This window comes from Corvus hawaiiensis, chromosome 15 (genome assembly GCF_020740725.1).
Source record: "Corvus hawaiiensis isolate bCorHaw1 chromosome 15, bCorHaw1.pri.cur, whole genome shotgun sequence".
In the NCBI taxonomy this organism is placed as follows: Eukaryota; Metazoa; Chordata; class Aves; order Passeriformes; family Corvidae; genus Corvus; species Corvus hawaiiensis.
The window spans coordinates 6,528,064-6,545,413 of NC_063227.1; the positions used below are offsets into that span (position 1 = coordinate 6,528,064).

At 46.6% G+C, this 17,350-nt stretch overlaps 1 protein-coding gene across 2 annotated transcripts in view; it reads left to right on the top strand.

Moving 5' to 3' along the window:
• GLRA1 (glycine receptor alpha 1) overlaps nt 1–17,013 on the top strand; it is a 38,718-nt gene extending 21,705 nt beyond the window's left edge. Inside the window, exons 4-9 of one of the 2 annotated variants that reach the window (XM_048320024.1) lie at nt 7,172–7,395; nt 9,720–9,802; nt 10,464–10,601; nt 11,319–11,533; nt 12,103–12,249; nt 15,441–17,013. In XM_048320024.1, coding sequence (XP_048175981.1) covers nt 7,172–7,395; nt 9,720–9,802; nt 10,464–10,601; nt 11,319–11,533; nt 12,103–12,249; nt 15,441–15,755 — 1,122 coding nt within the window. In that variant the 3' untranslated portion in view covers nt 15,756–17,013. The remainder of the gene's footprint in view (nt 1–7,171; nt 7,396–9,719; nt 9,803–10,463; nt 10,602–11,318; nt 11,534–12,102; nt 12,250–15,440) is intronic. The other variant, XM_048320025.1, reaches the window with a different exon arrangement.
• Nucleotides 17,014–17,350: the final 337 nt, after the last annotated feature.

Sequence of the window (17,350 nt, forward strand, 5' to 3'; positions counted from 1 at the left end):
ACAAAGGACCTGTGCAATGCACAGACCACATTCCATTGACATGTTCTTTCAGTGCATCTGTCCCACACTCTGAGATGCACTGGAGCAGCCAAAGATGCCACATGATCCCTGTAAGCAGGATGCTCAGTAAAATTAGCACAGACTAGCACGAGAGAGATGCAGTTCACCTCCAAGCCACGCTGCAGGGGCTTGCTATCCTCTCCAGCTGCCACTCATTTCATAGGCAATCTTCCATAGAAAAAAAAATATTCCCATGGGAACCAAAGAACACCCTGTGGGCACATTGCTTTGTCTAGAAATCTCCAAGGCAGCTCTGACAAGCCAGTCCAGATGTCAGGCTGACGCAGCATTGCACACAGCCTGAGCTAATGCTCTTGTGTGGGAGCAGCATTCTGCTTGTAAACACCAACAGCAACACGAGAAACACAGGTACTGAGACAGCTGAAAAGGAGGTCTCAGCAGGCTGGAGAGGTCCTGGGGATTTGTAACATGGGATTTATTCTGCAGAGCAGCCAGAGCCTCCCCACTGTTTGAGGATGCAGCAGGACAAACAGGCAGTGTCAGCTCCCCAGCGGTTTCTGGGAAGAACAGACAGTCCTGGGCTTTTGAGAGGGACCTGACTGTTTTGAATTCAAACAAGGGGAACAAGTGGTCAAACATCAGAGGAAGGAGCGGCAGCTTGCAAAAGGGAGAGGAGCAAATCAGTGTTTTACCACAAAGAAAGGCAGAGTCTATCACTGACCCCTGGGACTGACAGCGGCAAAACTCCCCCAGCTGCTTCACTGGCCAAAAAGAGAATAAAAATTATGTTTTAAACCTCCATCATTAGGCACCCTAAGCCTAGTCAGGTTCAGGTCTGAGTACTACATCACCTTATATTTCATTACTATTACACTACTACGTACAGGAGAAGTCACAGTGTTTAGTGGGTGTCCCACATGCAGTTAGAGAAGGCTTTAAAATATCTCCATAGTGGGTTGATAGTTCCTACAGAAAATACCACTGCTCCCTTCTAAGTTTACACTGCCTGAATATCCCAAATCAGTGTAAACCATGAGCTCACCACGCAGAGGATTAGAGAAATTAGAGGTGAGTGCTCACTTAAAGCTTGAGGCATCATGGGAGGTAAAGGAAGAGGAGAAAATACAGAAAAATAGAAAAAAAACCCCAGGCATTTGATGCAGACAGCTGGGCCTACAAACCTCAGAAGGAAGGGAAATGAGTTGTAGCCAAGAGAAGGCACAAACTCCCCAGAGTTGGCAGAAAGCTGACATCTGCCCCACAAAGTTTCAAAATGAACAAGGCAAGAAATGGGGATCTGAAAATTGCTGCAAGGTTAGGGGGAATCAAAAAAAAAAAAAAAATCATCCACCAAATTGAATTCCTAAGGCAGAGCTGATGTAGAGCAAGGGAAGTAACTCCTTTAAGCATCCTGCAGAGCTGGAGACCCAACATAAAAGCCTCTAGTGGTGCACATAATTGATTGGACATTTATGTAGGATTGCAGCTCAGAGCTTCTATCCAGCCTCACTTGCCTGGAGCTCTAAGGACAAGGGAACCTGAGACTGGGAACACATCGCTGTGAACCCAGCCAGTGCTCCAAAGGGAAGGACAGGACCCACTCCAACAGCCACACGAGTGCAGACAGGCTCCTCCTGTCCCAAAGCATCCAACACCAAGGCTTTCCCAAGGACAAGTGCAAGATGCAGCCACTCTCTCCAGTTATTACTACAAAATCCAAACAACCCCCAAACACAAGCTCTTAAATCCATTTTTGCTGTTCAAAAGCATAAACAGCTCCCCAGCCATAAGAAACTATGAAACCTATAGCAAATATACAAATTCCTCATTCCAAATAAATGAAAGTGAAGCACTTTGGGAACAGGTCTTGGGTTTTAAGTGAATAAACTGCACCAGCTTTGGCTTTTCTTTGGGGCATGAGGCAACTGATAGGATTATCTGGGCATTTCATTAACAAATTCCCTGCTATAACAGCAAATGGAAAATTAAGTGATGCCCTTGCTCTCTCTTCCAATAGAATCTGCAGTTTTATGGCCTTTCACTGGCTTAGGCAGCTGGGAGCATTTTGTATACAGTGAAGGCACATGGAGAAGGAGGAATTTATTTTTGTATCATCACCTAGCAATGCTAGCTGAGCTGGACTCAAAATGAGTTTTCCAGACTGATTTTAAAAAGGACCCACACACAGCAAAAAAGAGACTGAAAAAGAAAGAAAAATCACAGAAGAGCCAGCACAGGCTCCCTTAGACACTGTGTAAAAATGCAAATTTCTTTTTGCTGCTTTCATGCCATAGTGATCTCATCTGAAAAGAGCAAAGCAAACGTGACCTTCCAGCCAGCTGCAGCACAGCCACAATTGGGCTCCCAGCATCTCTTGAGGACAGGAGAAGCTGGAGGCTGCAGCTGTCCAAATGTTAAGTACTTGTTCAGACACATCTGTACATGAGATTTCCAACAAGGAAACAAAGCACCCTGCAAAGCAGACCAAGCAATTCACTCCACACCCACCAGCCCCAGTGCAGCAGAGATTCTGATGAAGAACTTGGGTCACACATTTAGCACTGGTCCCACTCACCCCAAGATCAGCAAAAGATGTAACTTTCAATGCACAAAGCCCATAGCAAAAGTAAGGTTTTGAGCAAAATTTCCTGCAGTCAGTCATTCTTAAACCCAACCATCAGTCCCACAGAGATGATAAGCACGTAACAAGCCACACAACACAAAATGAAAAGGTTTTCACAACAACTCGCAGTCTGCTGACACCTCAATGTTAGGCCTGCAGTGTTCCAGCTGTCTGTGGTTAGAATTTGTGTTCACACTAATGAAGAAGGGAGGGGGAAAAGAAAAAACAGCAAAAAGCCATGAGATTGGACTGTATAACTCAGATACAAGGACACAAAATCTCCTCAAGCTGAGAAACAAGACCTCACTACTAAATACTTACATTTGTAATTCTGGATGCTGGCTGCATCTCACACCCCAGCAACTCCACTGGCTCAAAAAGATATATATTCCCCACTTTTTGTAGGAAGACACAGAAAATCTTTCCACGTTGGGCTCCAGAATAAAAAAACTCCACACTAATCAAGCAGCAGGATACTGCTCCCACCCCTCATCAGGTTCATCCCTTCTCTGATACAGACTCCTCCTCCCCAGGTGTGGTTTCACACCGGCTTCAAATTGGCTGCTTAGCTACAGCTCTGATAAGGTAAAGAGGTGCTTTATTAACCCTTCCAGGGGCTGCTCCTGGTGTGCTTGGTGCTTTTGCAGTCTGTTGCAGTGCTCCTTGGCAAGGCAGGTTGCGTTCAGAATGTTTGTTCATACCCATTCTAGAGAATTAACTCAGTGCTAATAAAGCCCCTCATGCTCTGCTGCCCAGGTGGAGTCACAGAGTCCCCTTCTGAAGGAGCTCAGTCTCTACCCTGTTTTTTCAGTTAGCAAAATGTAAATTTATCAAAGAGGAAATCTGTTCAGTGCAGAGGCTGCTCTGACAGAACTCCTGAGTCACGGGGAAAACCTCTTGAGTGCCCTGAGAGGCTCCATCTCTTCTGCCCAGCACTGCCTCCAGCCTCCTCTGCTTTCAGCAGAAGATGTCAAGGCTGTGGGATCTTGGGAAGGCAAGGTCTCAAACGATCTTCTGTTTCCTTGTCTCCTTGCGAGGTCACTAAGCAGAATTTCATTTCAGCATTATCAAATTGAACTACTTTGATCACTCCAGTTACTCTCTTCCTGCTTTGTGTCATTTCCCTCTTGGGAGTAAAATGCCTTTGTGCCAAATTGCAAAGCTCCTGAATGCCTTCACTGCACAGAGCTGCTGCTCCCCTCTCCCAAGCCAGCCAGAGGAGCAGGCTGCACAAGATAATCAATGCCTGGATGTGATAGGCACACAAATGAGGAACCTGAGTGATAAGAAGGATACAGAGAAAGAGAATTTTTTTTTTTTTTGCCAAGTTTGCAGCCCCAGTCAAACCTCTTTTTTCTTAAAGTTCAGACCAGAAATTGGCCCGTTCTGTCCATCATTTAGGAATAACTGTGGACTTCTTGGTGATGCTGATTAAGATCTCCTGTAACAGCAACCGTGAGAAATGCTGCATATCTCCAGGTAGCCGAGGGATGAGTGCTGCTTGGCTCATCACCTCTCAGCCTGACTGCAATGCTGAGGACACAGCTTTCAGCACAGAGGATCTTTAGCTGGTGCAGAACACTGTAACCCTTCTCTTAGCCTGTGTCACAGCACAGACATACCCTGACTGCTCTCCATGCCTTCTGCTGGCTCCTCAGGCAGTGTCATGTCTGGTTTGCAGTCACAGTGCCTGGTTTTACATTTATGTTCAGATAAGAAACCTAAAAGGCTGCTCAGAACCTTCAATACTGCAGTGCAATGACATAAGGGCAAAGGAATCTGGGGAAAAACAATATTCTCAGAGAGCAGGCCAGGATTGTGGAGTAAACTCACTGCGTAGGAAGACCTTCATAAACACACACACAGAGGTAAAATATTAATGCCCTGAAATGGCAAAGCCAGAGAATTGCATTCAGTGCATAGATCATATTTCTTCATCCTTGCCTTTTCTATATCACAACATAAATGCTTCGTTTTCTGTATCCCAAAACAGAAATATCCACACCAAACCCTTCTGTCCAAAGGAGGAACACAGAGTAACACAACCCAGAGTTACTCCCCACACTGCTGCATGTGGCCGGGGTGGAGGTGGTACAGCTTCTAACACCACACATTCACAAGGTGCCTCTGCACTGTTCTCAGTGGGTGGGACATGAGGACAGGACACTGTGGCTCTAGAGGTCGTTAGGAGGGGCCTTCTCACAGCCAATCACTGTGAGAAGTTAATTTTCATTTGGCCCACAAACGTTTAACTAAGATGCCTCCTTATGGTGACAAAGACTATGGCTGTCATTCTGCCTGTGGTCTCCCATGCTTGCTGTGGGGGCAACATAGACCATTCAGTACCTCCTGTCTCACCCTTTCCTGTCCTTTGGGCAAGTTTTGGAGCCGAAGCAGTGAATTTACTCCATCAACAAAGCCTATCTGCAGTAACACAGGCTGTTGTAGGGAATTTGGCTCCATTCCCTCCCCCCTTCTACTACTCCATCAGCCTGAGCACAGTTCTGGGCAGCTACCACTGAAGTTTCTTCCAAACATGAGTTTAATTTGTGTTGTACATGACAGAAGTCCCAAACTGGAGCTGACCTGTTAGCATCTAGCTTATTTGTAGCTGAATAAGCAAAACAACCTTTTGCTTTCTACCTACTAGGTCAGTGACATTGATTTCCCCTGACTGCAAGGGCTGCAGATCTTGACACACAGAAAAGGGAGAATTGAAAATATACACGTTGTTCTGGGAGCTGCTGCCTGCTGTGGAAAGTGGGAATTCATGGTTCCCTTCCTTTTCCAGGCTTGTGTGATGGGCTGGTCCTGCGCTGAGACCCTGGCCCCCAGCTGTCCCCAGCTATTCACATTTCCTGCAGACACATTATCCAGGGTCGACAGAGATGAACAATTAAGTCAGAGGGATGCACTAGGACTTGTGAAGGTGACATTTGGAATATCAGCAGAAGGAAAGAGTGTTGCAACTCTTTTTCATGTTCAGAGGTCTGCTCCTTTTAGCGTCAAGCCCGTGGTTCATTTGCTGATGTCACAATCATTAATGTCATTAGCAGCTTCTGTGCTCTGAGGATGCAGATGGCACCAAGTGGCCTGAAATAGACTCTAGACCACATGCTTGGCTAGGAAGTGCCTCATCCAAAACACAGAGCACCCAACACAATTGTCTCCCAACCCTCCAGAGCCACTGGACACCACGAGAGTCATGTCCTCCTGGACAAGAGGCGGTAGGTTCACAGTCAAGTGAGCACTTGAGGCAGCAGGTCTCTCCTACACAGGCACCCTTTAACTCCAGAGCTTTGTGCTCTCCAGGTGGAAAGGACAGAGCTGGTGTCAGAGTGAGGGAGAGCCTCTCACCAAGTGCCTGCAGCAGGTATTGGATACTGGCAGGTACGTCAGGCACTGTCCATTGTCTGTCTCCTAATAAAAGTCTTCCAAGTACATTTGTGTTAGAAAGGCAACAAAGAAACCCTTAATCATGGGAGCATCTATTCATTTGGGCCTGGGCAGTGGAATTGGTTTATTATATGCTACTCTTCAGACACAGTCTGCCTCTGTACTTAGAAAATGTCAATTAATTTATGGTTGTGGAGCTTTCATCCCTCTCCTGATAGCTGGCACATCCTCTCCCCATTTCAATTTGTTGGCTCACTTTCTTATGTGAAAGTCAGAAGAAAAGGAACATGCAGATCACCCTGGGAAGCTGTTAGTCAGACAGGGAGAAGAGGAACTGCCTCTAATTTTCCAGGAGAGTGTCTGCACTCAACCTCAGCAGCCAGCCTTGACCTGGAGAACTTAGGGGAGCTGTAAGACTTGTGGTTATGAAGCAAGTATAATTTTGCATAGTGCTGAGGGACTACCTTTAAATAAGGAAGATGGTCATCCTATAAAATCTGTTGCATTTATGGCATTTTGACATTAGAGCAGGGAACCCAGAATGCTCAGGATTAGGAGAGCAGACTTCATGCAGTATCCCTCTCCTGCTCATAAACTCTAACCAAAGGCAGCTGCTCCCATTGGCTCATCTGAGTTATCCTCACATTAGCAGACACACAGGGAACTTCTCTTTCATGGACAACGCGTCTCACTGTGCCTTTTCCTTTCCCAGTGCTGGGGAAACCCCAGATAGTCACAATATGGGACAGTTCAGCACTGAAAGGAAGCTGGTTTCAGTTTCTTTCCCCGCTTAATCCTCTGGAACATCCTCCTGCTGACTGCGGCCTCCACAACTGCTCATTGTCTCTGCAGCCCCAGGGTCCAGACAGAGAGGTCCTGACACTTCCCACACAGCTGACAATTGCTGTAACAGAGGGACGCAGGGACAGGCAGCTGCTCATGCTATGACATAGCTGTGAGCTACAAAGCTAAAAATTAATAGCAGTTCCTTGAGGAATAATACCAAAAACGCTTGGCATAGCTTGGGAACGTAGGCCTAGACATGGTGTGTCTCATTTTAGGATGATTTTAGTATGTGCTCCCCAGCTGTCAGCACTTTGAGGCTGCTCTGAGCTCTGTGTGTCTGTGCAGGACTACAGGGTGAACATCTTCCTGCGGCAGCAGTGGAATGACCCCCGGCTGGCCTACAACGAGTACCCTGACGACTCCCTGGACCTGGACCCCTCCATGCTGGACTCCATCTGGAAACCTGACTTGTTCTTTGCTAACGAGAAAGGGGCCCATTTCCATGAGATTACCACAGACAACAAGCTGCTGAGGATCTCCCGGAATGGCAATGTCCTCTACAGCATCAGGTGAGGTGACTCCACCAAGGTGGGGAAGGGCACAACTAAACTCCCCCTGTTCAAGCCTAGACTTCCAGCATGCTGTTGGAGAAAAGAAATGTGGGGGTTTTTAAGGTGGGAGATCAAACAATTAGCAGTGTTGAAGCAATGTGGTGGGAAGAGACCTCTGCTAAAGCATATTGAGACAGAGTGTTGGTCTGGGAGGGAATTTAACTCATCTTTACCTTTCTCAGTTCAAGGACTTCTGCTCCTTGCTAGTAGATTCCTTAACATCCCTGATGTAAAATTACTTCAGATCTCTTATGTTAGTACAAGCCTAAAACCAGCTGTGCTATGTGAAAACCAGTAGAAGCCCATGAACACCCTGTTTTCAAAGCTGCAGCATTTCCTGACCAAAATAAAAGTAAAAAACAGGGAAAATGCTAAGTAGAGCTCCATGGCTTTGTCCCAGCCTAATTTTTCCCAGTCATCCCTTTACTGCTAGATCCAAGAATCCACCAGTGAAGTTGAACTAATTGCATTGAGTTTCCCACAGGAAATCAATCTGAGCCCCCTCCTTCACTTCCAACCCCATTCACGCTTTATTTTAAACCAATGAAATCAAGATCAAACTTCATGAGCTTAGACTGGGAAAGTTTAACTCTATATTGAAGACTTTTTCACCTCATGTGTAATGTAAATTTGCCTATGGAACGCACACCCCATCTCACACCGCAGCTTCCAGTGGCAGCCATGGGAAGGAAAAGCAGTCTGGAGCTGTAAAATGGGAAATAAACAGCTTAATGCTGAAAAGTAGACATCCATTAAACACCAAGGTGGTTCCAGCCCAAAGATGAGCTCCCTGATGGCCAAAACAGTAAGAGAATTGCCACTGTGTTGGCTGAATGGGGAAACCTCACAGTTCTTAGTTTTTAAAACCAGGCAGGGAGTAAAACCAACAGCAGCAGCTTGGTAGCGAGCATGGCACAGAGTTCTCTTCCAGGAGGGTCTGCAGGGGCACGGGGGCAATACTGGGTTATCCCAGCCCTGGGGTTGCTCTGCCAGACAGAGCAATGACTCAGCAGGGAACATGGAAAAATCACCATTTTCAAGGCAAAAACTCAAAAACATTTCAGTTTAAAAAACCAGCTTTCCTGTCTCACTCATCTCTAAATGAAAATATGGGTTTCTTTAGAAGTACATTTTCCTGTGAAAATGAAAAAGATAGAGGACATTCCCAAAGCACAGTGTAAATGCAAAGAGTTCCCAGTTCCCAGTCTTTCCCTTTAAATAAAACTCTATAAGGTGCTCTGCCATTTCATAACTGGTTCTTTACTACTACTATTTGCAATAATCAAACTCTAGGCAAGTCATTTACAAGAAGGTGGACTTTGTCACATCTTCTGTCCCAACATGCCTCTAAACTCAAGCTGAGAATTTCTAACAACATAAGATTTTAAATTAAAGTATCTTTCCCTCCTGATAAGCTTCTTGTAGGTCTGATGATAGAAAAATTCAATTTCTGTCCCCTGGGTAATTCTGCTATTTCTACATCAAGGTAAAAAGCTGAAAACCCTAAACACTTCAGGGAACAGCATTTTCAACACTATCAAACTAAATAACTCAAGTCTAACTATCTGGAGCAAATCATTTAGTATCAGCTTGTTGAACCAACCAAACACCTTAAGCATAGATCATGGTGCAGGGCAGCACAGCAATATAACACAGAAAATGCAGCCTGCACCTAGTGGAAAATGGGGACAGAAGTAGATGTCTCAAGGGCTCTGCAGGAATTCAGGAAGATACAGGATTCATATTGGCTTAGCACAAGGCATTTTCTCTGCAGAAAATTCCACTGAAGTCTTTCTTTCCCCCCACACAAACATATGATTTTGATCAAACTTCTTTTTGGTGGTTTCTTTATGACACAGGAATGTTCTGTTCAGAGATTTACAAGCAGTCCCAATATCTAGAATTGCATTTGGGGGGTCCAGAGAGTGGGCTTGGGCTTTCTGCTAATCCAGCCTGTTGTGAACCTGAGGCAAGAAAGGAAAAGCGAAGCAGCAGAACTGTTTGGTGAGGGAACTCTTTGTTCCACGCAGTCTAAAACAGCATTGCAATGAAATTCCATCTGCAGCAGGAATTGTATCACAGACCCAAATGTTCAGCAGTTCTGATGCTTTCCAGCACCACGTGTGAGAGCACAGGCAGGGAAGTGACGATGACCAGTTGTTGCCCCAGCTCGGTGTGTCTCGGGCACGGCTCCAGCCCGCTGGCAGCCCTGGATGTCTGAGGGGCTCAGCCCTCAGCAGGGCCCACTGTTTGGCATTCCCTGTGCTCTCTTCTCTCCTCAGGATCACGCTGACTCTGGCCTGCCCCATGGACCTGAAGAACTTCCCCATGGATGTACAGACATGCATCATGCAGTTAGAAAGCTGTGAGTCCTGTGCACATTCCTGTTTTGGAGAGGAGACCATCTCTTTTCCCTCCTGCTCTCCCCTGCCATCTCCTTTCCCAGCTGGAACCCATTCCCAGCCCAGCCTTCACTGGAGGCTTGCTTGAGAACCTCTTGTTTAGGATTTTCCATTCATTCAGCACATGTGACATTTGCTGGAGAAGCCAAACCTCAAAAGATCCCATGTGAGGAGCCCTGGCTTGCTTGTGTTTACATTGGCCTTTCACTTCGCAGGAGAAAGGTGAAAGTGCTTTCAGCTGCAAGTGGGATTTTTCCTCTCTGGATGGACATCTGCCCCTTGCACATGTTGCTTATCCCAAAGGAGGGAAAGATGATGAGCTTCTTCCAGAGAAAGAGGTCAAGTTGGAAAAAGTTGAACACAGTTCAGCAAGCCAAATTCAAGAAAAAATGTGATTTATTGCAGAAAATCCATTACACACCATTGCAGCTCCAGGGGAGGTCATTGCCCTGGCTCTTATCACATGAAAAAGTAGTTTTGCCTCAACCCAAATCCCATTGATGACAGCACTGTCAAAGAAGGCCAGGATGCACCCCTGCCTCCAAGCTCTCTTCTGCAACACTGTCCCTGTCCAGATCAGTATTTAATGTGTTTCATGTGGTGTTTGTCCCCTCCTCTCAACAGTTGGCTACACAATGAATGATCTCATATTTGAGTGGCAAGAAAAAGGAGCAGTGCAAGTTGCTGATGGGCTGACATTGCCTCAGTTTATCCTCAAAGAAGAAAAAGACTTGAGATACTGCACGAAGCATTACAACACAGGTCAGTGCTGTTAACCCTTAACTGAGGGGTTCAGTAGAGAGGAGTTCAGGATTGTGCATTTCCCAGAGCCTCTTGCTCTGTCTGATGGCACTCTGGCCTTGTCCTACACTTCCAGACACAACAGACATATAGATACATATAGAGCCAATCGGACATAAATGTGTGAAACCCTCTTGTCCCTGGTAAAATCTGCATCAGTTCAAGGGTGTTTGGTTGGGATCTTCACTTCCAGAGTCTCCTTTTGTCTTTGAAATTTAAGTGACAAAGGGTATATTGCCAAAGAGCTTTCTTTGCTATGTTGATGTTCATAGAAGCCTAGAATGGTTTGGGTTGGAAGGGACCTTAAAGACCATATTGCTCCAACCCCCTGCCATGGGCAGGGACACCTTCCACTATCCCAGGTTGCTGCAAGCCCTGTCCAACCTGGCCTTGAATACTTCCAGGGATGGGGCAGCCACAGCCTGGCAACATGTGCCAGGGCCTCCCCACCCTCACAGGGAAGAATTGCTTCCTAATATCTGATCTAAACCTTCTCACTTTCAGTTTGAAGCCATTCCCCCTTGTCCTACCACTACATGCCCTGGGCAACAGCTGTTCCTTTCCTCCCCTAACAAGACTGGTTTAGGCAATGCAAGCAAAATCCCCAGACACTGGCTGAAAACAGGAGGCTCACTGTACCTTACCAGTAACCTTCCATGTATCTCCTGTCCTCCTCAGGCAAGTTCACCTGTATAGAAGCTCGTTTCCACCTGGAGAGGCAGATGGGCTATTACTTGATCCAGATGTACATCCCCAGCCTTCTCATTGTCATTCTGTCCTGGATCTCCTTCTGGATCAATATGGATGCAGCACCTGCTCGTGTGGGCCTGGGGATCACCACGGTGCTCACCATGACCACGCAGAGCTCTGGCTCCCGAGCATCGCTGCCCAAGGTAGGGAACACCCTTGTCTTCACCAGGGGAAATCATGCACCCAAGTAAATCCCTGCACAGATCCTGCCTTTGCACTATTCCAGTTTAAGGGCAAAGAGAGCAAATTCCAGTCCCATCCTGCAAAAACTTTAAATTCTCTATGTCTAGCAGCAAAGATTCCCCTAAGATTCAGCACTCACCACATCTCTCAGTAACCAGCAGCTCTGTACTTTACAAACCCCTGCAACAACCACACATGGGTGTGCACTCTACATTTTAGCTTTTTAGTCACTTGACCATCTTACTTTTATAATACTAGTGAGTTTCCCCTTTATGAAGGGCTTCTGGTATGGTGGATTACTGTTTCCCCTGCATATAAACAATCACAGTCAAGGCCTGAATAAATTAAAAAGCTGTGGAATTATTGCTACTTAAGAGCCCGTGAGGAGGTTCAGTGACCTGATAACACATTCATGTTAAATGAGCGAGACTCTGTACCCAAGAACAGGTATCAGCCGTGTAAAACACCAAGGAAAAATGCATTTGGGTGAGGAAGCCACCCCATCTCTGTCTCTTTCTCTGACTCCTAGGTGTCCTACGTGAAGGCCATCGACATCTGGATGGCTGTGTGCTTGCTGTTTGTGTTCTCTGCCCTTCTGGAGTACGCTGCTGTCAACTTCGTGTCTCGGCAGCACAAAGAGCTGCTCAGGTTCAGAAGGAAGAGGAGGCATCATAAGGTAATACATAAAGCATGAAGGACACAGCTGAAATCTGTCCCAGCAGAACACCATGGTCAACTGAACCAAGCCACTAGTCCCCAGGGAAGTCCTCGGTATCTGGTCAGATATTAAGGAGGCTCACACACCAAAAACAAGGGCTGCCTCAATGAATTGAGTCTGTTCTGACAGCCTGCTGACCCCAGGAGTCCAGCAAGCTGGGGTTTGCTAGCTAGCCAAGTGGTCTCAACCAAAATGGTTGTTCTCAACAGGACAATTTTCACACAGCAGTGTTCTGGTGTGGGTTCTCCTCCCCAAAAGCAGCAGCCAGGGCTGGGGGGAGGCAGGCAGGGAGGTGTGAGGGGTGTCTATCAGAGAGCAGCACCCCGAACATGACAGCCTGCAGTAGCCCCGAGGTAAGTGACACCTCTTTTGTCTCTGCCATCTCCATGTTCAAAAGCATCTGCTTCTCAGACTGACTGCAAATTCCTCCTGGAAGGAAAGAGCTTTACTCTGAGCCTTAGCCTGCTCCATGCTTACCTGCCATGGCCGATCCCAATCCAAGCATGCACGCAACTCCAACAGCTCCCCAGCCTGAGCTCTGACAGCTTTTAGGCTGAGGAGCCACAGCAAAGATTTCACCTCACAGAACACACTAGAAAGAAACACAAAGGTGGCTGTGATTACTTTGTCCCTATTTAGCTGGTAGAATCAGGAAAGGGGTTAGCAAATTTTCAGCACCAGGCCTGAGAGGCTGCCCTCAGGAGAGCACTAAAAACCAGTACATTTTCTAGGAGAGAAAAAACAAAGAAAATTTTGCTGATGAAAATCTCAAGCAAGCCCGTAGGTGACCACCAAGGTCTGCCTTAAATATTCCTCATAGGTATTTGTCTACTTTCCATGATCCATCCCACCCAGAAACCTACCCCCATTCCATTGTTTCACTGTCTCAGAGATCAGAAGTCTTTCCTGGGGTCTAACCCGCCCTGCAGCAGTTCACAGTGTATGCCTGGAGAACTGCCACCATTCCAGGAGGAAGTGGGGGTTGAGGAACAGGAATCCCTGTATTTTTGTAGTTTTTTCCCCTCTCTGCTTCAGTTGTCCTATCTGCAAACAGGAGATAATTGATCATTTGTGCTCAATCCAGTCAGGACCAGGGGTGAAAAATGTTGGACAAATGCAAGGGAAAAGTAACAGATGAGACCCCTCAGCACCCATCGATTTTGTTTGACCAGAGTAGGGCTCTGCCATCCCAAAATCAACAAAGCATCGGTTGAGAAGATGCAGCCTGCTGAATAGAGGCAGAGCTAAACCCACCCACATGGGTGCCTCCATAATGCATTTATCTCTTCATCTGGATTCAGGCATCCTGTCTCGGGATCTGTGCTGTTGTATGCAGATCAGTCTGTTGATAAAACAATAAGGAGAAAAAAATTCCACTAATACACAGATGAGTTTAAGAGATGTTTGCCAGAGCTGTTCCACAGAACACAAGGCTGTTAGCAGAGTCCCTGCCCAATCTCACAGCTATTTAATTGGAGCAAAGCGTAAACAAAAACACTTGCAAAAGCTAAATGAACAAGGTTTGCAGACTCATCAGAAAACTAAGCTGACTGCTAATATGCAAATGGACTAATGCAGCTGCCAAGGCACTAATTGCTCTGTCCTGATGTCCTGACTTGCCTGGGTGGTTCTGATTGGTTTAGACATGACATGCCAGGCTAAAAACAAGTGAGATGTTGCAGTGGTATGGGCCAGTCTGGTTAATATGACACCATCATCAGACCCACATGGACTGTTATTTGGAAACACACATTCCCGTGTGGCTGGTGGTGTCTTTGCCTATCATTTGATATAGCACCTTGAAAAAGGCACTGTTGTCTTCTCTAACCTTGGTATACCACTCACCAAAACAAATCCCTCACAAGAAACAGCCAGTAGCCTCTCAGCAATGAGAAGAGGAAAAAATCCAGTAAATTAGGGATCGAGTGATTAAGGTTAAGCCAGACATGTGCCAGTGCATGTTTGTGTAACTGGAAAAGAGCAGAGGCAGTTTTACCTGAACCCCTGTAATACAGATGTGATGAGAAGGTCCATAAGCTCTGAGCATCCCAGAAGACCAGGTCTTGATTTTATTTGGGTAGCTTTGTTTTGTTCAGATATGGCAGTGTCCTCTGTGTCCCGTTCCTCCATCCCACACAGCTGCCATGGGATGGACAAAAGACATTCTGCAAAGGACAGGGGAAGGGGCAGCAGGGCACAGTGGTCAGGCAGCTACAAGGAAGGGGGCTGCTAGGTCAGTGTTGGGAGACACAGCATGGATCAGCTTCCATTAATGATTAATTAGTGCCACTGGTCTACAATTAGCCTTGGTGACCCGTAGTCAAGAGACTTGGGATTCTCACTCTGCCTTTGCAACTCACTGCTTGAATTACTTCAGCCAAACTTATTTTTCCCTGTCATTACATCCCTATGTTCAATAAAATAGGGCTAAACCATTCTGGGATTCCAGCAAGCTTTCATCAAAAAAAAAAAAAAAAATTAACAACACCATTTGTCTTTAGACCAAAAAACAAATTACATTTTTTCTCAATCATTGGCATTACCACAAGCAGCCATGTCTTACCATTGACCCACAGAAGGGCAGTTCTGTTCCTCACCTAAAAGTTGGCTTGTGGGGATGGCCGTGGGGTCCCGTGGGCAGGCGAGTGAGGGCTGGTTGCACGCTGCCTGCAGAGCTCTTTTCCTGGACAGCTCCTGGCTCCTGCGCATCCATGTAACTCTGTAGGAAGTCTCAGGCTGCAGCTTTGGCTACGTGAGTTACATGGAGCCCACTCCTTCTGGGCAAGCTGAAACTGCACAGGCAAAGCAAAGAAGGTGCTGATAGGAGGTGGGGGAGAGGGAGAGGCAGAAGCAAAACAGGGGATGCAATTGGAAAAATGAAAGCAGTGCCATAAATCCTTCAATATGTCAAAGACCTCAACGGGGTGGAAGTCAGTCCTGTTCTCCATGGGGTGCCTGGATCCCCTGATTTGCATCTGTGCATCACACGGCTGGCACCCCTCTATAAGGCTGATCTCCCAAGAGCAGGGGGTTTGCCCAAGGGTGCTGAGGCCGGGGCATGGTGGGAGCATCTTTCCCGTGCAGGGCAGGACGCTGTCAGCGGAGAGCCTTATAGCGAGGGTGCACTGTCTATATCTCATTTTAAGTAGAGTCCCATGCTCAATCTGTTCCAGGAGGATGAAGCTGGTGAAGGCAGGTTCAACTTCACCGCCTACGGGATGGGGCCAGCTTGCCTGCAAGCCAAGGATGGCCTCTCTGTCAAGGGCGCCAACAACAACAACACGGCCAACCCAGTGCCGCCGCCGTCCCGCTCCCCCGAGGAGATGAGGAAGCTCTTCATCCAGAGAGCCAAGAAAATCGACAAGATCTCCCGCATCGGCTTCCCCATGGCCTTCCTCATCTTCAACATTTTCTACTGGATCATCTACAAGATTGTCCGCAGAGAGGATGTGCACAACCAGTGAGGGGAGGGGAGCAGCCGGGAGGGAGCGAGCAATCCTTTATATATGTGCAATAGCAATGCAGCAATGCATGAATTTAAGAATGCGGCAATATCTACTAAAAAACAAACAAAAAGAAAAAAAAACGGGGAGGGGGGCTGGGAGGAACTTTTAATCATGTGAACTGAGGGCAACTGGCACAGGGAGGAGAAAAGAAGCTCTTGATCTGGGGAGCGCAGGGTGGGAGTTAGTTTTACAGCATAGGAAGATTTGGATTGCTCCAGCAATCCAAGCAGTGTAATATAGTAATATATATTCATGCTTAATTATAATGCAAAAAGAAAACAATCAAAAAAAAAAAAAAAGAAAAAAAGACCAACAAAAAAAAATCCTTTTTTTAGCCTATTAACAGCTTAGATTCTCAAGTCACTGGAATGATTCACGATTCCATGTGCAGAAACTACTGCAATTACGCTTTATCTGACTTTTGCTATAGAAAGGCCATACCAGTCAAGCACGTGGGGGGGAAAAAAGCCCTAACAAAAGGAGAAAAACACCTCAAGAAAATCATTCTGTGCTTCTCTAAGTTTTGCACTTTGAAAACTGGACAGATGGGGAAACTTAAGAAAGAGGCTGTGGATTGCTGTTTATTTTATATATTTACTTTTTTTAGTCACGGGTTTGCCGATCAAACACTTTGTGACTTTTGCATAGAGGAAAGCAAACACATTATCTCTCTCATCCCCATCAGAGAGCATCCAAAGGAAACCCAAGAAGGACATCAGGGCCTTCATCAGAAATCACAGGTACCTTCTGTCCTTTTAAACAAACTGGCAGGGTTCGAGTCCTAGGAGGCAGAAATACTATTCAGAACACTAGAAACGATGAAGGATTTTTTAAAAAGTTTTTTTTTTTGGTTTGTTCTTTTTTTTTTTCCAAACCCCTTTCTGCCATGTTTGTTTACAATGGGGGGATGGAAGCAATTGTATTTAAAATATAGAGAAAACAGGCATCTTGATGCCTTGTTTTGACAGGACCGGGCGTGTGGCAATACTGTCAGTAAGGGGGGTGGGGGGCAGGTGTGTATAAAGAGAGCAGCTTTTATTTTCTGACATTTCATAGCAGTTATATTAATAGTGAAGCCGGGCTGATGGACCCAAAATTCTATTTTTGTATCTATTTTGGTGCTGTATTTACCTTTAACATGGATGGGAAGATGGAGCAGGCTGGTTTGCCCCTCTCTGCTGTCTGGCAGAGATAGGGGGGAGGCTGGCAAAGCTTGGTGGGGGTAGGGAAAGGGGGGAGGGAGGTGGGAAGGGGTGAGCAAAGGGGTTTCTCTTTGCCCAAGAGGTAGCACAGGTTGGTGTTGGTGTTTGGGGTGGGGAGAAATGTGCCAAACACCTCTAGGGTGTTACTTGAAAGCCTGGCTTGGGGCTGTGGGCAAGCCAAGGGCTTGATGTCCCACTTGTCCCTCTGGGCCCCTGGGTGTGAGCTGGCTGCAGCACCCGGGGTGACTCAGTTGTGTTCATTTGCACTTTAGGGAGAGAGGTGAAAGAGAGCGGGAAGGAAGAGACAATCAGTCTGCACTGAAGCACTTGGGGTCAGGTCTGGGTTAGGCA